Source organism: Phragmites australis, chromosome 20 (genome assembly GCF_958298935.1).
Source record: "Phragmites australis chromosome 20, lpPhrAust1.1, whole genome shotgun sequence".
Classification (NCBI taxonomy): Eukaryota; Viridiplantae; Streptophyta; class Magnoliopsida; order Poales; family Poaceae; genus Phragmites; species Phragmites australis.
Genome location: NC_084940.1, coordinates 10,610,855 through 10,631,919, shown reverse-complemented (window position 1 = coordinate 10,631,919; position 21,065 = coordinate 10,610,855). Strand labels below are relative to the sequence as shown.

General features: G+C 46.6%; 2 protein-coding genes across 4 annotated transcripts; both read right to left on the bottom strand.

Annotated features, from left to right (window-relative positions):
* Window positions 1-989: 989 nt before the first annotated feature.
* Window positions 990-9,372, bottom strand: LOC133901820 (type IV inositol polyphosphate 5-phosphatase 9-like). Of its 3 annotated transcripts, XM_062343331.1 has the most exons (10): window positions 9,257-9,372; window positions 9,126-9,180; window positions 3,307-3,356; window positions 3,070-3,214; window positions 2,868-2,975; window positions 2,460-2,778; window positions 2,195-2,379; window positions 1,684-1,792; window positions 1,429-1,580; window positions 990-1,339 (listed from the first exon to the last, which is right to left on the bottom strand). In XM_062343331.1, exons 4-10 carry the CDS (start codon window positions 3,126-3,128, stop codon window positions 1,198-1,200), a joined length of 1,074 nt encoding a protein of 357 aa, XP_062199315.1. In that variant the 5' UTR covers window positions 3,129-3,214; window positions 3,307-3,356; window positions 9,126-9,180; window positions 9,257-9,372; the 3' UTR covers window positions 990-1,197. The 3 variants fall into 3 exon arrangements, with proteins under 3 accessions (XP_062199315.1, XP_062199314.1, XP_062199313.1); XM_062343330.1 differs by lacking the exons at window positions 9,126-9,180; window positions 9,257-9,372 and having other exon boundaries at window positions 1,684-1,759; window positions 3,307-4,997; XM_062343329.1 differs by lacking the exons at window positions 9,126-9,180; window positions 9,257-9,372 and having other exon boundaries at window positions 3,307-4,994.
* A 6,651-nt stretch (window positions 9,373-16,023) lies between these two features.
* LOC133902480 (uncharacterized) lies at window positions 16,024-20,515 on the bottom strand. Its single transcript, XM_062344077.1, has 7 exons — window positions 19,951-20,515; window positions 18,566-18,604; window positions 18,412-18,482; window positions 17,820-17,884; window positions 17,623-17,715; window positions 17,411-17,503; window positions 16,024-16,712 (listed from the first exon to the last, which is right to left on the bottom strand). Exons 1-7 carry the CDS (start codon window positions 20,346-20,348, stop codon window positions 16,293-16,295), a joined length of 1,179 nt encoding a protein of 392 aa, XP_062200061.1. The 5' UTR covers window positions 20,349-20,515; the 3' UTR covers window positions 16,024-16,292.
* Between the last annotated feature and the right edge of the window lie 550 nt (window positions 20,516-21,065).

Here is a 21,065-nt window from a genome sequence, read left to right as displayed (position 1 = left end):
AGTATGCAGGGCGGTTTCGTGGTTTGACCTCAAAATCATGGAAGCTTGAAGGGCGCGTGGCATCATCGCAAAGCTTGCGTCAAGGCGAAGCTAAGCCATGAAGGCGTCATAGCCATCCAATAGATGGAGAAACATTCAGACAAAACTACGTCTGATGATAGGTGAAAGTGTATTGTAAGTTAAGTAAGGACAGGATTACTTAAGAGTTAAGCTACATCTCTAGGCCTATAAATAGAAGGGTATGGCTGTGTGGGAAGGTGAGCCAACTATTAGAAAGTTGTGTGCTTGAGTTTTTAGAGAGGGAGATAGGAGTGCTTAGTCTATGTGTAGGTGAGAGCTTTTTGTGAGCAAAATACTTTTATAGTCTGCTAAAAAGAGGGCGGTCCTCTGCAAGAAATGAAATTTATTTTATCTTCTATGCTTGTGTTCATCTCCTTCTATTTTCTTTCAGTTGGTTTTGTTGCTTCGTTGCGAGTTTTTCCTTCTTGGATGAGATTTTCGTTTTGATTTTTGGGTTGAAATTTTTTTCTGTGTGAAGTTATTCTTCTTGTTGCTAGAGATATAAAATTCGCATATCAATGTATATAAGTGTGTCTTGTATTCCCTTACATCTAGATCATCAACTTAAAAATTTTCTTCTTTCAATGATCTTCTTTGAATCAAAACGCTTCTGACATCTAGTTGAAGCCTTTTTGTGACGATGACTTGTAGATTAAGTTTTATTGAAACCTAGAGTTCACGTATAACCATGAGAGCCATGATTTATTTTTGAGCAACAGCTTGTTTCTCTCTAGATTTAGCTTCCGCTTGAGTTTTTGAGGTGTGTTGGATGAAACGTAGGAGAAGATTATCTAATTCAAAAGAATTTAGTAAGTTACATATTTAACTTCTCTAATCGTTATTCTTGATCCACCAATGTTGATGGAAGAAATATGCTGGAGCCCTCATGGACAAATTAAATGAAAAAAAGAATTTGTACAGCACCGGAGTTAAAATATATATGTGCACCTCTTCTTGGAATATGGATTCCTGTACCACACTGCTCTGCCCAACTAACACGCTTGTGAAGTTACAGTTGCACAGCCCAGTCACTAATCAACGTTCACGATTCGGAAAATTTGAATTCACTCGTGAAACAAAAACAATTTCATATTGATTTTCGCGTTCTATGATATTGACCGTTCGATTTTTTATTTGTCAGACTAGTTCTGCATCCCCACTGATATGACATTCGGCATGGAAAATCGCTCTCACCGGCCGGTGGTCGGACAATCTGTAGCTGCACGTCTCATAGTGGACTTGCTTCAGGCCCCTTCCACGCCACAGAATGCGATCACACCTGCGCAAAAGCAACACCTCTGAGCTCATATTTACCAGCCAAAGAAAGCCACCACACCTACAGGATTCAATGTACAGGACTAAGCTGACCATGCCGGTACACGCTTCTTCTCGCCCCGCGCGCCCTCGAAGCACCAGTAGTACTGATCGGAGTTCGGGAGGTACTTGTAGGTGGGAGAGAATGTGATCAAGCCTTCTTGCCATCCCTCGAAATGCCGCCCTCTTGAGAACTCGAACAACAGCTGAAAATTCACCATCAGATAAAAGCACCGCACTGTTTACAAAGTTTAAGATAAAAAGGATCACGGTGACAACTTCAAACTATCTTGGGAAGAAAAAAAATACCTGATCTTTTTCTAACAAGATGGCCCAGTTCTTGGCTTTCACCAGCGACCACGTCTCGGCCTCTTCCAAGGATATCCTATAGTTCAAGTCACCGAGCAAAACTACTTGACTGCACAAAGGAGGAAGAGAACACGAGAATACCATAACCAAATTGTTCGTATAAACTGGCCAAAATGAAGTGATGCCCTGGGTGATGTATGCAATTATGTGTGATGCCATTTTGGTATCGTGCCGGATTCTTCTTTTCAGCTGGGATACCTCTTCGTTTTCATTTCGTAAGGAGACGAGGTACGTTTAGCACAATTAAAAGCTGTCACATCAAACTAAGAAATAAAGAACGTAATCATTAGAGAAAAATAGAACCTAATCCTACGTCAGAACTACAGGAGATGCTTAGGCACTGTAATAATTGACTTACTGGAGAAATCTAAGAGGGCTGATATGTTGATTGGCCGAAAGTAAATTAAAGACCGAGAAATATGAGGCGAGTGAGCTGAGCTGATACACCTACTCGTGATCAAGGATTTTCTCTGGCAATTCCTGCGTTGCACCACCAGAGAACCTCGTCCTTGCAAGTATATCAGCGACATCCGAGTTCCTCAACAGCACATCTCCTTCTTTGCCACCTGAAGCCAGGTGACAGCAAACGAAGCAAAGGCTTGTCTCATGCAACACGAACCGAATCGAAACGGAACCCTGCAATCCACACGCGCGTGCACATGCATGATAATCTCATTGCATATACGGATAATGCTTCTGTATGAACTTATGCTTACCTTGTTCCCTAGGCAGCCCATGATACCCGAACCAATGCATGACACATCCAGATGGTGAATGAATGGCCTGAGGTTGCTCCTCACCCATACCGAGGTAAAGATGCCGACCATCTGCTTGCTCCTGATGCATCTGAAGCCCTCCACCTGCGCAGAGCTCTCCATTGCACTTGTGTTAGTAGTTGCTTGGTGCAACTCTGCCCCTACTTTTCTTTTCCTTTTGTTGAGTGCCTCCCCAATTAGTGAGTTCCACTTCGTAGATATACAGCTATTTCTAGGACCAAGCACATTTCTTGCGTTCAGTGGCACTATCTCTTGGAACCTGAAGCACATCAGAACAAATCTTATTCACCGGGAGCAAAACATCACTTTGACAGTAGATGAGTTAGCAGGTTGAACTGAACAGGCTACCCTAGAACATAGATGTCGAAGGAGTTGGCTCTTGTACCCAACCAATCCTCCAAGCCAAGATCATCAGACGGTGCGATGCCACCAACATTCCACGTACTTGCAAACACCCTTCATATGCCAAAAGAAAAAGGGGAAAAGATGGAGAGTGAAATTCTAAAAACTATGAATGAACTCAAGTACAATGTGATGTGCTGCAAATTACCTGTATATGAATGTATCCTTCTGGTCATTCAAGGGTCTCTTTCCCAAGGTTTCATCCATTACTCTTGAAACCTCAGAGACAACTCTGTGACCATGAAGCTGTTGGCAGTGCAGTAGCTTGCTCGTTGCTAGCCTGGCAGGATGATCTAGAACACAAACACCAGATGTTATGTACTTCAAACTCAGCCCCAGAGATAAAATAAACGAGCAGCTACAGATGCATGCCTGCTCGCCTAACCTTTCTGTTCTCTCCCATGTTGTAGTAGAGACAAGGAAGAGATCGCCTCCCTATTTAATAGTAGCATGCAAGATCATACATGCACGAGCAAGTAATAACCAACATGGAGCAGTGCTGCATGATATATAACTAAGCAAATGGGCAGGAAAGGAAAGGGAAACAGTGGCGCCTGTGATGTTGGCAGAGTTGCAAGTCGACCTTCTCGTTGTTTCGAGATTATCTTACAAAACATTCACACAGTACAGTGCATATTTGTTTTTTTTAAGACATGCCAAGCTTTTTGTGGACCAGCAGGTTTACTGCCGGTTCTGGTCTTAACAAAAACAGCAGCTATAGTTTAATTTTCAGCACTTGTTGTGCCCATGGCTCTATTATAAAAAAACTAGTACAAATACATGAAGATTAACATCAGGACTCAGAAGAATGCTACTATTATCAAGTGGTACAAAAAGTAATGTGAATATGCAATCCAAAGTGTTCTGATTGGAATGCTACACTGTCATGCTTGATGGTTTGAATGGGTAAGAAACCATACTTTATTGAATAATGGTTGGGTAGGAAGAGACAAAGGCACACTTGTGCAACTTGCCTACCTAATATATATATTCATATATTGTTATTATTATCTGTGTTATGCACTTGTGGTACCCTTGGGTTTTTGGCAAGGCAATCATGCAACTTGTGTTTGAATTGTGCGAGAATTTGGACTCTTGTCCCTATTTGCATGTGTCTACTGTTTTAAAATTCATAGCAAGAAGTCTCAAGACTGTACCAGCTTTTCTGCTGTGGTTGTAGGTAGCATAGGCTTTATAGACCCGAATAACAAGTCTGCTAGGGTGTTAATGCGCTTAATTATGTGCATTTTCTAACACAAGTGTGCCTGCTTACCTCTGCCTGAGCTCCAAAAGGAAGATATTGAGCTTGATGGTTATCAGGTTGTGCTTCTCTCCTCAGAAGGAAAAAAGAAAAAAATGGCAAATGATGAATTCTTGGGCCAGCTACTAGATATTTCAGATTAACCACCATCGTTCTTTTTCTTTTCATTAAACCAAGGTAGGAAAGGATGGTCCCAAAACAGAAGAGGAGAAATTCCACCCGCGCATTTCTTTGTCTACATACACATAACACACTGACATGCAGCCATGCACAGCTGTGGAAGCTAGAAGTCTATGGAAGCCACATTTGGCAAGATCTGTAGTTGCAAAATGCCTGAATGGGCATTATTGCCTTATTGGTCAACATTCAGATTCCATCAGTGGTAGTGCCAGTAGATGCAAATTGAAGATGAATGCATCAGTTTCAGAATTCCCATTTTTTAAAATGAAATATTCCATGTTTAGCTATAAAAAATAATGGGAAATTTGGTAAATCAATCATTATGACCTTTTAAAAGAAAAAAAACTGGCCATGTTTATATGATCCTCACCTTTCCTTAGAGAAAGGTTCACCATTTTAACCAACATTATTATTAAGAGTTCAATTGAAATAAAAATGACTTAATTTGCACCCCAACAGCATAGCTTTCCATTTACACGACTATTTATCATACCAATATCAAATTACCTTAACAACTATGATCAGCGAAAAGATGCAGAAAAGGCTTTGGTTCCCTTGTCATTCTTGGGACTTGGTGGCTATGGAAACACCGCAATGATTGTGTTTTCAATGGAAAAGCCCCTCGGTCGCAAGAAGTCATTTGTGGAATTAGAGAAGAAATCCCTTTATGGTGTTTTGCAGGCGCAAAAGGTTTAGCTGAGCTTTGGCTTAATTAGTGTGTGGATGTCCTTGGGTGAGTTTGTAGGTGTGTGTGTGTGTCCTTTGTGTGGATGTGGGGGTATGTGTGTGCCTCCATTTGGAGGTTTTTCTGTTTGGACCCGTCTTCCCTATCTAATATAAGGATTCGTAGCTCTCCTGCGTATTCGAGAAAAAAAAAATAGTTCTTTGTAAATTGCAAGACGAGCAACCACCGGATCGCTAGGCACTATTAGGTGTGAACTGTACATCTTTAAGTTTAGCAATTTACTGGTCAGTAGTCCCTACCATCACTTAGGGCATGTTTTTTTTAGCTTTAGATTATGAGAATTCAGTTGGATTTGTAAAATTTATGGAAGCTTCTTATTAGATTATGAATTGTGGGATTTTATAGTACAATTTAACTGGTGAATTATAAGAATCAGTTTTTATACTGTGACTGTTTACTTTTGTCTTTTGCTTTTGTTTTAAGGGCTAGAATCCATAATTCGAATAAAAAACAAATCAGGCCTAAGTGTCATCGTCTACCAGTGAAATTAGGCATTGACGATATACCAGCTGTCACAACGTGGAAAACTACTCATGTCAGTGGACTTATTCTCTGCTACCACAAACTATGCACTATTTTTCAAGCAATTAGTGTTAAATTTGATTATTAGATTCCATGGTTCAATCAGTTCATATTACATTATTACTTCAATTTATATAGAATCTTCTGCATCCTAATTGATGCCGATTACGAACATATTCATCTACAAGAAATCATATTTGGTGTAGCTTCAATTCTGAACATATCAATTGGAAACTTAAATTTTTTACTTGTACCAACTAAACACACGCAATCACACGATGACACGAGTTGCAAACTTTATGAAGTCTGGACAGCGAGTAGAGTGGTACCAGCTCACTTGAGTTGCATGGTCAGAACAATAAAGTCAATTTTGCTAGGGAGGTGCTTTAAGCTGAGGGAAAGATGGAAAGATATGCCACAACCCATAACAAGAAAGAACCAGTTCCTCCCCGTTAGCCAGCTGAGCCCTAGTATGTGATCAGAAATTCTTAGGCCATCTCCAGCAGTACCAGTGTTGCGGAGAGAGAGTGGGGTCTGTATTTTTTGCGGACTACTGTAGCACAGAGGCTGACAGACCGGCCCAGAGAGAGAAAAAGAGGAGTAGAAGATAGGAAATGGGGTAGCTGCTGGAGATGAAAAAATAAGGAATGCTGTAATAGTGATAGAGGATGCTGTAATAGTATTTTTGAGGATGAAAATTTAAGGTAACTACTGAAGATGACCTTAGTAGCAACCACAGATACTTGCCACATCAATGTGACAACACATACGGAGGAAGGATTTTGTGCATATGGCCAAAGTGCAATTGTCCACTGTGCATAAAGACAAGACAAGAGAACTTATATTGCAAATATAATTGAATAAACTTGTTTTCTATACAGTGCTCAATCAACGTAATTTTGCACTGCCAATGCACACCTTCAAATGTGGTCTTTACATATGAATTTTTTAAGATTTTCTCAAAGTCCACAATTGCACTTGTTTAAAAGTGGGCGCAACTGCACCCAAGGGCACTTTCTTTTTCCTCATAATCATATCGTATTTTCTTAGTGCAACTGATAAGCTAAGAGCTTATCTGAATTTTTCCACTAAGTGCCGTGTTTTTACATCTATTAAAATTTACAATAGCAATGAAGTTAGGAACCAATTTACATAATATTGATAAATAAGAAGTGAAGGTCAGAAAAAAAAAATGTGGTTGTTTCAGTCAAATTAGTTGCATAAAGTTGCCAATAGGCCAAATGGATACAATTAGAGAAGACAGCGTAAGTTTTGTAACAATTGCGAGCAAGGTAAAAAGGATTCAGTGGCCCATGAGAAATAATGTAAACATATAGGACTTACTATTAATAATATCATTTTTTTTCCGCTATCTTGATTAGACCAATACAACTTAACCTGGCATTTGCACTGAACCAGAGCTACCGGGTCACGAACTCTGGCCAGAGAGATACTGGAACAACAAAATTTGATGCCGCCAGAGGTCTTTCTTTCCCCCTTAGTGCATAATACTTTACTTTTGCAAGACACTTCTCTCAATATTTTTCTGCATGCGTGCCAATGCAATAGCTACAAGGGCACCATGCAAGCATGTAACTAAAAGGGACAATATCTAATGTGATTATATATCAATATCCACCCTCCATAATTTAATGTATGTATGATCAATAATTGATCATGATCGGTTCAATATATATGCAAGTTGATACAGATCTTTTTTGTTATAAATAATAGGAACAATTGATGAGGAGTTGGATCACTAAATCATTCTTTTCACCTAGTTACAGACTTAATACAGTATTTATACTATCTTTCCAATATTGTTATTTTACTAAAGGAAGAAGTTAATTTTTGGCCCTCCAACTATCACGAATCTGGTTTTAGCCCTCGAACTCCAATTCCAAACAACTCCAGCCTCGAACTATTCAATCCAGACATTTTAGACCCTTTAGCCTATTTGAAGCCGGTTTGTAGCTGACATGGCGATGGTTTCGCCAAGTAGGATGGTTTTTAATTGACACAGTAGTGCAGTCATTAAAAAAAGAATGAGGATCCACTTGTCAGCTTCTATCCCTCCGGCTGCTGCCTTGCGCGCTCTCCACCGCCGGCGTTGCCAGGTCCATGCTCAGCGCCGGCGCTGGCTCCTTGTACTCCTTCCCTGACGCAACCGCGGTCACAGGTAACGGCGCGCGCCCCTTCTCCCTCACCGGCACGGAGACTATCTTCTCCGGCTGCTGCCTTGCGCGCTCTCCACCGCCGGAGCTATTAGTTGCTGCAGAGGATGCGCCACCCCGGCGACCAGCTCGACCTCCGACTCTTGTCGTTTCTCCTCTCACGACTGCCCGATAGCTTCCCTGGCAGTGACGATCTGGAAATCGGCGCCACCCCCTGCCTTTCCTAGCCGCACTCCTCTTCGAGCTCGCGGGCCACGGGTTGGATCCAGTGGAGCGCATCAGCGTGGGAGAGGCCATGGGCACTGTCAGGGAGCGCGGTGATGTGCAGCCCGTGGTAAAAGGGAATAACCCCCTAGGCGATGGTCTGCGACGGCTAGCTCCCTCTCGAGGAAACATGGCTCCTATGCCCTCATTGATGCAGCGGCAGATCTAGAGCTATGCGACACGAGCACGGGGCCGACGGCTGCTCCTTGGAGGCTCAAGCACAAGTCCGGTTGATTGAGTTACACAAATGGAGGAGCGCGGTGAGATTTTGGGCAGCGGCGCACGCCGGTGCGTGAGATTGGGTGTCGGTGTGCTCCCGCCGGAGGAAGAAGAGAATAGCTAGAGGAGTGGTAGTGGCCTTGTGGGGCTTGGCTGGAAGCGAGAGGAACAGAATAAAATAACCTTACCGGTGGCAGGTCCCACCACATATTTGATGATTGTGCTGCAGTGTGCAGCAAAACAACCACCATGTCAGTGCCACGTCGGAGGAAAACCATCTTTGACTGGGTTCAGAGTCTAAAAATGTCCGATTTGAATAGTTTAGGGACCAAAGTTATATGATATTGAGATTCGGGACTCAAAAAATAGATTTTACTAAACATGTTCCCTCCTCCCTATCACAATATCTGCCCACATAGATCATGGAGTAAATAAGAAGTACTAGCTCTTTTTTTTAAATATCATTTTAGCCTCCAACATATAAGCCAAGGTGATAATATTATCAACTTTGACATGTCTACACTTCTTATTCTCATTTCCAATTAATAGCACCTATCCCAGCAAACCACTACGCTCATTTACGCTCATTTAATCTTATTCTAACTTCCAATAGTCTTAATTAGGGACACTTTTTAAAAACACCACTAAAAAACATAAACCAATATATATTTATTTAAAAACGGAGGGACTAATAAGATTATCCGATAGTAAGTTACCCATATAAAATGGAATACTCAACCTTCTCTCTAGACTTTAAAGCATAGTTATTTTTTTCTCAATGGACAAGCATTGTGAAAAAGCAATTTCCAAGGAAAAAGATTAGACATTGTGAGGAGTACCTCGTAGAGGCGTATTTGGTTAACTGGTTTCAGAACATACTGTGATCAACCCAACCTGCAAGGTACAAAGAAATTGGACCGAGTATATTATACGAGCAATTTTGCTTACAGCACATGCATGAGAGTATCACCTTTTCTAGGAATGAGATGCCAAACTTAACTATTTGCGTACATTTTAAAGAGGCATCTAGCTTAGTCAGGACAGTTGATAGAAAAGGAACCTACATAATCAAAAGCACAGTTAGCATAAAGGAAAGAAGAAATACTCAATTGTGCCTCATCTTTGCTTCCAACAGCAGTAACACAAATGCATAAAACAAGAACTGAAGGGGATATGTACAGTATAATGAATATAAGCAATAGAATAATTGCTTATAACTTGCACAAAAACTGACATTCATAAAACAACAACTTTCGATCAAACAAAACAGCAACTTGCTGCACAACAAGAAGTAGTTTATTAATAGAAACGCATAATTGGTGTCTTAAAAATAAGTCTTATCACCTTTCAATTTCATATCCATTCTACATCATCATTATCCTTAGTTTCAGAAACACCCACTCCACAAATTCACACAGAAGCAAGCAACCTATGCAAGACAGACTACTTTCTATTCTTGTTTCGAGTATGAGATCAAAAAGTAATAAATGCTAAAGCATTAATTTGTCTCATGACTAGATGAACCAACAACGCCACAGAAATGGCTATTCAGCATAGGGAGCATCACATAAACTTCCAAGAAGCTATAGCATGTTGTAGCATACTCACAACAAACTGCTTATTTCATGAAAAGAAATACAGGAAAAGAGAACAGGTTTTTATAACAGCTTGACAGCAGAGGCAACAGTACGAAGGTGGTATTTGATAGGATAAGTCCTTGTGCAGTCTTTGTGGGGCTGCCACATGGTGGTCTTGCTGCCCATATGCTTTAGGACAGCATCTAGGACACTAGGACAGCATCTTAGACTAGAGGACAGCATCTAGGACAGCATCTTAGACTAGAGGACAGCATCTAGGACAGCATCTTAGACTAGAGGACAGCATCTAGGACAGCATCTTAGACTAGCATCTTAGACTAGCATCTTGGCATATGCTTGGCTGGCCATGGGCCTATAAATATGTATCCCCAACCCCTCAGGTTGGTATGGCATTTGTGTGAGAAATAGAAAAAATTGCCCCAACTCCTAGTGTCATCCTCTCTCGATGAGAGTAAGAATTCTTCTACTATCAAGAGTAAGAATTCAGCGACTAACAAGTGGTATCAGAGCCTGTTTATCCTGTAGCCTGAGCATCTCCTGCTCATCTCCCCCCTCAGCCTCACAGCAGCCCCAGCTAAGAGCAGCAGCAGCCCCGATTGCTCCTGCTCACCCCTCTCCCTCTGCGCAGAGCAGCAGTAGCTCGTCTGAAGCAGCCCTCTCCCCACGCAGCAGCCCTTCCCCGGTAGCGCGTCATGTCCGCAGGGCAGTCTCAGCGCTCGGTCGCCTCGAGCACGCGGCGCCGGCAGGAGGCCGAACTTGCCGCGGCAGAGGAACGCGAGCGAGCGGCGGCAGAGACCGCTGCGGCGGCGGCAAGGGCGTCGAGGCTGGCAGCGGCGGAGCTAGCAGCAGTCAGAGCGGAGGCAGAAGCAGCGGCGGCGGCGGTTGCAGCGCGTGCGGCGGCAGCGGAGGTCGAGGCTCTGCGCGGCAGCACCGGCAGCTCCATTTCTGCTGACGACAGCGCCGACGCGGACCTCGAGCTGCCGGAGGCAGAGGCAGCGCGAGAGCGGGCGGCACAGTGGGCAGCGGCGCACGCCCACGAGCGGGGCGGCAGCCCAGACAGGCGCGGACGCGCCAGCGGCGCTCCTGGAGGAGGCGCGCACGGCAACGGTGGCGGACGGGTCGATGGAGAGCGCGGCCTTTACAGGCGGCGTGGCTCTCTCTCCCCGGATCGGTACCGTGGTCACCACGGGTTCCAGGCTGTTGTCAGGGACGTCGGCCCCGGCGGTGGGTGGCCTACCCTCACTAAGACCAACTACGTCGAGTGGGCTGCGGTGATGAGGGTAAAGCTCCAGGTGCGGCACATATGGGAGGCAGTCCGGTACGGCGACGTCGACTACGACCAGGATCGACGGGCGCTGGATGCCCTCATCGCAGCAGTCCCGTCCGAGATGCAGTTCTCGCTTACCAATAAGCGGACTGCCAAGGAGGCTTGGGACGCCATCGCTGCGGCACGCATCGGCAGCGACCGCGCCCGCAAGTCCACACTGCAGGCACTTCGCAAGGAGTGGGAGAACCTGGCCTTCAAGCCAGGTGAGGACGTTGATGACTTTGCTCTCCGTCTCAACACTCTGTTGCAGAAGATGGTGCAGTTCGGCGATGACACCTACGGCGATGAGAGAGCTGTCGAAAAGCTCTTCCGTTGCGTCCCCGAGAAGTACAAGCAGATGGCTCGCTCGATCGAGTCTCTGCTGGATCTCTCCACGATGTCGATCGAGGAGGCGATAGGTCGCCTCAAAGTTGTCGACAGCGATGAGCCACAATCTCTCTCGGGGCCCATCACCACTGGCGGGAAGCTCCTTCTCACTCGGGAGCAGTGGGATGCCTGCCAGGGTGACCGGAGGAAGGGGGAGCCTTCTTCCACGACAGGCGGCCGCAAGCGTGGCAAGCCGCGCAAGGCGCGCAGAGACGCCCAGGCCGGGGCGCGAGGACGTGCCGAGGGTGATGCCCGCGGAGGCGCCCAGGGCGGCGCCGCCGGCAAGCACAAGCCGGCACGAGACGACACCTGCCGCAACTGCGGCCGGCTTGGCCATTGGGCCAAGGACTGTCGTCAGCCACGACGCGGCCAGGCCCACGTCGCACAGGCGGAGGAGGAGGAGCCGGCTCTGTTCATGGCTCATGCGAGCATAGAGCTACCTCCAGCGGCACCGGCCGCAGCGGCTCTCCTCCACCTTGACGAGCCAAAAGCACACGCCCTCCTCGGCGACGGCTCCGGCAACGACAAGACTAACGGGTGGTGCCTCGACACCGGCGCCACCCATCACATGATCGGTCGCCGGGAGTTCTTCACCGAGCTTGACTCTAGCGTCCGAGGCTCCGTCAAATTTGGGGATGCCTCCGGCGTGGAGATCAAGGGCGTCGGTTCCGTCATCTTCACCGCCGTGTCTGGTGAGCACAGGCTGCTCACCGGAGTCTACTACATTCCCGCGTTGAGGAACTCTATCATCAGCTTGGGACAGCTGGATGAGAACGGTTCGCGCGTGGTTGTTGAGGATGGAGTCATGAGGATTTGGGATCGCCGTCGTCGCCTTCTTGCCAAGGTAACCAGAGGCACAAATCGACTCTACGTCCTTAACGTGCAGGTGGCACAACCCCTCTGTCTCGCCGCTCGTCGGGACGACGAGGCGTGGCAGTGGCACGAGCGCTTCGGGCACCTTCACTTCGAGGCCCTGAAGCGGCTCAGTGCCGCAGAGATGGTGCGAGGCCTGCCGTGCCTCGACCATGTGGAGCAGCTCTGCGACGTCTGCGTGTTGACGAAGCAGAGGCGACTCCCCTTTACCCAGCGGGCGAGCTTCCGAGCCAAGGAGAGGCTCGAGCTTGTGCACGGGGACTTGTGTGGCCCGGTGACACCGGCCACACCGGGAGGACGACGCTACTTCCTGCTGCTCGTCGACGACCTCTCCCGCTACATGTGGGTGATGGTCCTCGGCAGCAAGGGAGAGGCTGCGGACGCCATCAGGCGCGCGCAGGCTGCTGCGGAGGCGGAGTGCGGCCGCAAGCTGCGCGTGCTGCGCACCGACAACGGCGGCGAATTCACAGCGGCTGAATTCGCGTCGTACTGCGCTGATAAGGGCATTCAGCGCCACTACTCCGCGCCGTACAGCCCGCAGCAGAACGGCGTCGTCGAGCGGCGCAACCAGACGGTTGTGGGGATGGCTCGGGCCCTCCTCAAGCAGAGGGGGATGCCGGCTGTCTTCTGGGGAGAGGCGGTGGTGACGGCCGTCTACATCCTCAACCGCTCGCCTACCAAGGCGCTCGACGGCAGGACGCCGTACGAGGCTTGGCACGGGCGCAAGCCGGCGGTCTCCCACTTGCGGGTCTTCGGCTGCCTCGCGTTCGCCAAGGAGCTTGGCCACATCAGCAAGCTCGACGACAGGAGCACTCCGGGAGTGTTCATAGGCTACGCGGAGGGCTCGAAGGCCTACCGCATCCTCGACCCGAAGACACAGCGTGTGCACACGGCGCGCGACGTTGTGTTCAACGAAGGGCGAGGATGGGCGTGGGACAAGGCGATGGACGACAGATCGGCTCCGACGTACGACGACTTCACTGTCGAGTACGTCCACCTCGAGGGAGCTGGGGGAGTAGGCAGCTCTTCTTCGACGAGCGTGTCTACCCCAGTCCCCGAGCCTCCACCGACCCCGGCGCCTGCTACTTCGACAGCACCACGTTCTCCAGCCAGGACCTCGGCTGCGATGAGTTCTTCGCCGGCTCCACCACAGCCGGCAACGCCACGCACTCCAGCACCGACAGGCACCTCTCCGAGCACGTCTACTCCAACACCAGCTCGTGTCGAGCACAGCCCGGTTGAGCTCGCTACTCCGCTCTCTCACGACGAGGAGCGCATCGACGCGTACCACGACGGCGAGCCGTTGCGGTACCGTACGATGGAGAACCTTCTCGGCGACCAGCCGGTGCCGGGACTGGTGCCTCACGATCTGGAGGCGCAGTTGCACCTTGCGTGTGACGACGGCGAGCCTCGGTCGTTTGCAGAGGCCGAGAGACACGCGGCATGGCGCGCCGCGATGCAGTTGGAGATGGATGCGGTTGAGAAGAACCGCACCTGGGAGCTTGCTGACCTCCCTCGTGGTCACCGAGCGATCACCCTTAAGTGGGTGTTCAAGCTGAAGAGGGATGAAGCCGGCGCCATCGTCAAGCACAAGGCTCGCTTGGTGGCACGAGGTTTCGTGCAGCAGGAGGGGGTCGACTTCGACGACGCCTTCGCTCCCGTGGCACGGATGGAGTCCGTGCGACTCCTCCTTGCGCTAGCTGCCCAGGAGGGCTGGCGTGTTCATCACATGGACGTCAAGTCGGCGTTCCTTAACGGCGACTTGAAGGAGGAGGTCTACGTGCACCAGCCGCCGGGATTTACGATCCCCGGCAAGGAGGGCAAGGTGCTCCGCCTGCGCAAGGCCCTCTATGGCTTGCGGCAGGCACCGAGGGCGTGGAATGCCAAGTTGGATTCCACGCTAAAAGGGATGGGCTTCGAGCAAAGCCCGCACGAGGCGGCCATCTACCGACGGGGCAGTGGAGGAACTGCTCTGCTGGTGGGTGTCTACGTCGACGACTTGGTGATCACCGGCATCAAGGACGCGGAGGTGGCGGCATTCAAGGAAGAGATGAAGGCCACCTTCCAGATGAGTGACCTGGGACCTCTCTCCTTCTACCTGGGGATCGAGGTGCACCAGGATGACTCCGGGATCACGCTTCGACAGACCGCCTACGCCAAGCGCGTCGTTGAGCTAGCTGGGCTCACCGACTGCAACCCAGCTCTCACTCCGATGGAGGAGAGGCTGAAGCTGAGCCGCGACAGCACGACGGAGGAGGTGGACGCTACGCAGTACCGGCGTCTTGTGGGGAGCCTTCGCTACCTCGCCCACACACGGCCGGACTTGGCATTCTCCGTCGGCTACGTTAGTCGGTTCATGTAGCGACCGACGACGGAGCACCAACAGGCTGTGAAGAGGATCATCCGCTACGTTGCGGGGACTCTCGACCACGGCCTCTACTACCCTAGGTGCCCTGGGGCGGCACACTTCGTCGGGTACAGCGACAGCGACCACGCCGGCGACATCGACACCAGCAAGAGCACGAGCGGGATCCTCTTCTTCCTCGGCAAGTGCCTCGTTAGCTGGCAGTCGGTCAAGCAGCAGGTGGTGGCTCTGTCCAGCTGCGAGGCCGAGTACATAGCGGCCTCCACCGCTTCAACTCAGGCGCTGTGGCTCGCTCGACTGCTTGGTGATCTCCTCGGCAGAGACACTAGAGCGGTGGAGCTCAGGGTGGACAGCAAGTCCGCTCTAGCCCTGGCAAAGAACCCCGTTTTCCATGAACGGAGCAAGCACATCCGGGTGAGGTACCACTTCATCCGAGGCTGTTTGGAGGAAGGGAGCATCACGGCGAGCTACATCAACACCAAGGATCAGCTTGCGGACCTGCTCACCAAGCCTCTTGGGAGGCTCAAGTTTCTTGAGCTCTGCTCCAGGACCGGGATGGTTCAATCTTCCCACAAGACAACGCACAAGACTTAGGGGGAGAATGATAGGATAAGTCCTTATGCAGTCTTTGTGGGGCTGCCACATGGTGGTCTTGCTGCCCATATGCTTTAGGACAGCATCTAGGACACTAGGACAGCATCTTAGACTAGAGGACAGCATCTAGGACAGCATCTTAGACTAGAGGACAGCATCTAGGACAACATCTTAGACTAGCATCTTAGACTAGCATCTTGGCATATGCTTGGCTGGCCATGGGCCTATAAATATGTATCCCCAACCCCTCAGGTTGGTATGGCATTTGTGTGAGAAATAGAAAAAATTGCCCCAACTCCTAGTGTCATCCTCTCTCGATGAGAGTAAGAATTCTTCTACTATCAAGAGTAAGAATTCAGCGACTAACAGTATTCACAGTACCAAACCATATAGTAATATATTACAAGCCCATAAAATGTTACAGGATTTGTAACATCTTCAGCAGAAAACAATCATTGCAGTTTTCACAGTACGGAATAAATAGCATTGGACTATATTATTGGCACCAATGAAAAACTGTGATTGCATATTCTGACACCAAACAACATAGGCCTGAAATATCCAGCTGTCCAATAGGACAGATGATCAGGATAGACCGAGGGCAATTCAGAAAATAATGTTGAACCAAGCTTTTCTTTTTAAAGAGGCACTGAACTAACTGTGTAATAGGAAATTACATTATTTTCAGCACAACTCTAAAACTACTTACATCTCAGGCAGCCTCTTTTCTACCCTTTATCAACAGAACTGAAGACAATAAAAGGCCGTGAGGACCGGGAGATAACGTGTTAAAAGATACCCTTTTACAATTACACTATTTTATACTCTATATCATGTAATCCAGTTCCAGTAACCAGTGGAAGCACCTTGTAGCAGATTCACCTCACCATCCCTGAAGAATATCAAGTCTTGCGCTCAACCAATTGATGATGTCATTTGCTATATCATCCCTTTCCGGTTCAAAGAGAAGATCATGTAAATATCCATCATATAGTTTTATTGATTTATTTCTTGACATTGATGCTTGGTATAATCGCTGGGATGCTCTTGGATCAGTTATTGTGTCAGCTGTACCATGAAGAACAAGAAAAGGGACAGTAACTCTGCTCAAGTTTCTCTGCAGATATGATGATATCCGGAGAATTTCGTTGCCAGTTCTAACTCTAATTGGTCCAGTATATACAAGGGGATCTGAATACTTCATCTTCAGAGCCTCTGGATCACGGGAAACAGGAGGTCCTCTCCTATGCAAAGCACTAACTCGGTATTTTGGAGCTAGCATGGAGAAAATCGGTGCAACAACCTGGTGTTTGGGAAATGACAAAATATAAGCATTTGTGAATTGGCAATAAAAAAAGACTCCACTGAGGTTCCTGTTCCAATACTAATGACCAAATGATTAGGTTCCAGGTTAAAAATTAAAATACAAATATGACCTGAAGAAAAAAAAATTAACGAGTACTGTGCTTGATTCAAATAGCCATTCTTCCGTGTGACAAAATGGGTTACTTGGTCCTGTACAGCCACTCCCACAAGTTAAAAAATTATAACGTGTATTAGCATCATTATGAACACAGGAACTTAACTCTATAATTTTCTGTTCATGAACTTTTTCTTGAGACTGAATTGGTCTGCCCATTGCCAGTTAAAATTCCTTATATGTACAACCAACACAACTAGACAAGCATGCAAGATTACAATGGATAGCAAATACTGCAAAAACAAATTCTATTAATGTAACCATAGACCTAGAACTAGAAATAGACATGATAGTACATCATTTGATATGTTGAATCTCCCTTGTATTGACAGGTAAAAACCTTGTTGATTCCATTTCATTAAAGTAAAGAACACACTAAACATGTGAGGACAGTATTCCACGTGTTGCAGGATGGCATTACGCAGAAAATAAAGGCAACATGGGTATTGTTTGTCGAACACAAACAGCAATGTCCTTCCAGCAACCGCTAAAAAGAGAGGCATACACAAGGATGTGCTTACTTTGATGATCGGATGAGATGGTTGAACATGAATAGCTGGTGATGTTAAGACCACACCTTCTACATGAAGTTCTACACAAGGATCTAGTGCTGCCTTTGGACGTTCATGCAAAAAAGGAAAAAGATTTAAAGTTAGTATCCCACTTATGTGGCCCTATGATCTCACTATCACGAAGATCAATCAAACAATTAAATCAAACAACTTTGCTTTACCTTTAAAACAATAGCTCCACCTGTGGAGTGTCCAAATAAGAAACATGGCAAACCATGGTTTTCCTCCAATACAACATCCTCAAGAAATTCTTTCTGCGCAGGAATGAAATTTGAAAACATCAAGGAAATCCAGTTAGAAAAGAAGCTGCAACTTGGTATCTATATTTAAGCACATATTTAGTATTAAGAAACAGTACCAAGTCACCAACAGCGTGATCAAGCGATGAAACATATCCATGAACCCCATCACTTCCACCATGTCCTTAGGAGGAAAGACAAAATACAACAAGATGGAAGTCAGAATAATCCAAAACATATGCATAAAAAAGAGCAGAAATGCAACTAAAAATCATTTCCACAACCAGGAATATCTAGTCATTGAGAAGGTTCCAAATCTACTACATAGAAACTTTTTTCTCATTGCGCTTGTATCAGTATAACATTTTATAGCAACTACTCAGAATAGGTTTGTATTGAACCACAGTATGCATACATGAAATTAAAGAGAGGCAGCTACCTCATGGCTCTGAAGTTCACTGCAGTTTTACTTGAGCCACCTAAATCATGAATCTATCAGTGGCTTACCTATGGTGTTGTCGACCTAAAAATCTTTGTTAGGATTAGTACCTAGTGGATAGTACTTTTGCTTGCAGATTGAAGATCTTAAAGTCTCAAATCTCAGGTGAACTTAAAAGCAATTGATTTACTGGATCTTAATGAGGTCACTGAAAGCAATGAGCAGATCAGACGAAATTAACACTTGAGCACTAATACGTGACAGTAACTTACCGATCCAGTCCATAGCATAAACTTTAAGCCCTTGATCATTCAACAGTTTTGCAAAATGGTTGTACCTTCCACTGCAGATCACCAACTGCTATCAGCAAAAGCCACTATGAAAAGCGATCCTGGATTTGAATATATACATAGCATATGTTTGTACCTATGCTCGTTTAGACCATGCAACAGAACAACGATGCCCCTACAGATTTGAAAAGAAAGAGAAAAAAGAGGTTAATTTGTTTGAAGAAAAGAGTACCAAAACTTATTCACGAAATGAAGGTACTAGCATTTCATCACACATGTACAGTTCGAGATATAATGCCTCCAGCAGGTCGAAGGTTTTCCATAACATGTAAAGCATGCAGTAATTGATGTCTAAAGTATGCAGTAAATATGATTGAGTCTGTGTTCTCGTTTTTTTATTAACTACAAGCGAAAACTGTTCTTCGATTCCATGTATTCGCATTAATATATCCACACAAATACCCCAAAGAGCAGCATTAGGCAGCATAGTATGGTTAGACCATCAGAAACTAGGTTTTTGCATATCAAATATTCTCCAATTCTAGGAGGCAATGACAAAAGAAAACTCCTATTTGCAGTAATTGTAGATTTGTTCATGCACGTGTGCATAAAGTTTTATCTGGCATAACATAATTTATTTCTTAGCATATCTGACAACTCTGTCAGTGTAATCACTCCCCTTGCTTCGTAGTATCATTGGTTATTTGTTGTTATAACAATTTTTACAACAAGACCAAGTATTGGATAGGCTACTTAATTTAGAGTAACTTTTTGCATGGCTTTACGTGTATATTTCTACATTTGCATAGGCGTAGCCCCATCCACTATTTGTCGACCAAACTTAATCTTGTTTGCTAGTGCAACTGCACATGGCTGCATCTACATCACTCAGAATTTCAGAAAGGTACAAACAATGTTCACATTCAAAAAGGAGCAACCTTACCTGATATGACCAAGTCATTTAGAAGTATATTCAGAAATATCACCACTACCAATGCAAAGTAATCCCCTAATGAGAAGGTGCCAGGTTGGTCCTACAGAATGTTATCCCCTTTATAATCTAGTCCACACCCATACAAACCAGAACCTTATGTGGTCTAAAAATTTATAAGCCTTCAAAAGAATGTAGTAATCCAATTTTCCATGGTTAATCCCTACTAAAGCTCCAGGAGGAACAAACAAGCTTCCGCTCTCAGTAGAATATAATCATATTTTCCCATGCTCCCCTTACTACAAGACAACGGGCTCCCTTAAAACAAACAACAATGAAAAACAAAAGGCCCTAGAATTATGCACCGGCTCGATGCTACCAACAACAGCCCACCACATCAAATCAATCGCGCCAAATTAACTCAGGCCTAATTATCTGGGCATGTTAGGTTTCAATGTCCAACTGCTCCAACTCATCACGTTGCAGCACGAGAGACATGCCATAGCACCGATAAAAATCAGCAATTCTCGATATAGTATGACATATTATGAGTAATTCCGCGAAGCACCGAGGTAGGGAGGTGTGAATACTTGACGCGACCGGCGGCGGCCGGAGTCCACGACTGCGTGAAGAGCGCGTCGCCCCTGGCGGTCTCGAACACGGCGAAGTCCCGCCTGCTCCTCCCCTCCTCGGCCTCGGCCTCCTCCCGAAGCCTCCGGATCGCCAGCTCCCGCCTCACCGCCGCGTCCATCTCCACTGCCCTCATCCTCCCCCTCTCCTCCTCTTCTTCCGCCGCCGCCGCCGCAGAGGCCATCTCCGACGCGGGCGGCAAAGCGATGCAGAGAAGCCGCCGCCGCAGAGGTTGCCGCGCCCGCGCGCCCGCCGCCGCAGGCAGCGTGACGAGGACGCGGACCGCCGCCGCTCCCGGCCGGAGCGAGGGGGTAGACCCTGCCGCCGCCGCCGGAGAGGCCGCGGGTGGGGCCCACATGTCGGCGACCGACTAGGTCCAGAGGGGATGGTTCGAACGGAACACGGCGAAGGCAAAGGATCTCGGAATGGAAGCTTCTCTGATGACGATGAAAGAAAGAAATCTCTCAAATCTCGCGATTGGACGGGATAAAAAAAAAAAGTTATATAACTTCTCATGGCGCTGGCCTAACGTGGTGGTGACCTGGTGGGGAATAAGATCCTCTGATTTTATTTTTTTTATTTTTTTTTATAGTTCCTCTGATTTTACTTAGAGGAGATAAGGCGTCCGTACACAGCAGTTGTAACTTGCCTATGCTATAGTACTTTATAGTAGATATAATAAAACTGTTGTATTTCTCTCGTTATAGTAAAATCAATATAGTAATTCATAAACAGTTATCACGCTATAGTAATTTATAGCGAATCATTGTTCATCTTCTCGTGGATTACTGTTTATTCTACTATTAACATGTGAATTTTCTCTTTTAAGTCAGAAGGTCTGATTCCTTTGGTGGGTGGTGGGGCCATGTATGCTATGGGAGAGCAGTGTCATGGGGCACGCATGGCACGTTGGACCAGGTGGTGGTTCAACGGTTGGTGCCTGTGTGTCAGTGTCTCAAGGTGGGTGAGCATGTATAGCGAAAACGGTCTTACGAGATTATGGTTGTGATTTTTTATTAATAATAATATAGTTATTGGGATTAACGTGTTTATCAAGAATATAGGTTAATAGATC

Coding starts and splice junctions, on each gene's coding strand:
- LOC133901820 (XM_062343329.1), bottom strand. CDS start 3,373: ATGCTACTATTAAATAGGGAGGCGATCTCTTCCTTGTCTCTACTACAA. Junction 2,380..2,459: donor TGGGCTGCCTAGGGAACAAG/GTAAGCATAAGT, acceptor TGTGGATTGCAG/GGTTCCGTTTCGATTCGGTT. Junction 1,581..1,683: donor TCTTGTTAGAAAAAGATCAG/GTATTTTTTTTC, acceptor GTGAATTTTCAG/CTGTTGTTCGAGTTCTCAAG.
- LOC133902480 (XM_062344077.1), bottom strand. CDS start 20,348: ATGTGGGCCCCACCCGCGGCCTCTCCGGCGGCGGCGGCAGGGTCTACC. Junction 17,885..18,411: donor TTATGCTATGGACTGGATCG/GTAAGTTACTGT, acceptor TTTCCTCCTAAG/GACATGGTGGAAGTGATGGG. Junction 17,716..17,819: donor ATCACGCTGTTGGTGACTTG/GTACTGTTTCTT, acceptor ATTCCTGCGCAG/AAAGAATTTCTTGAGGATGT.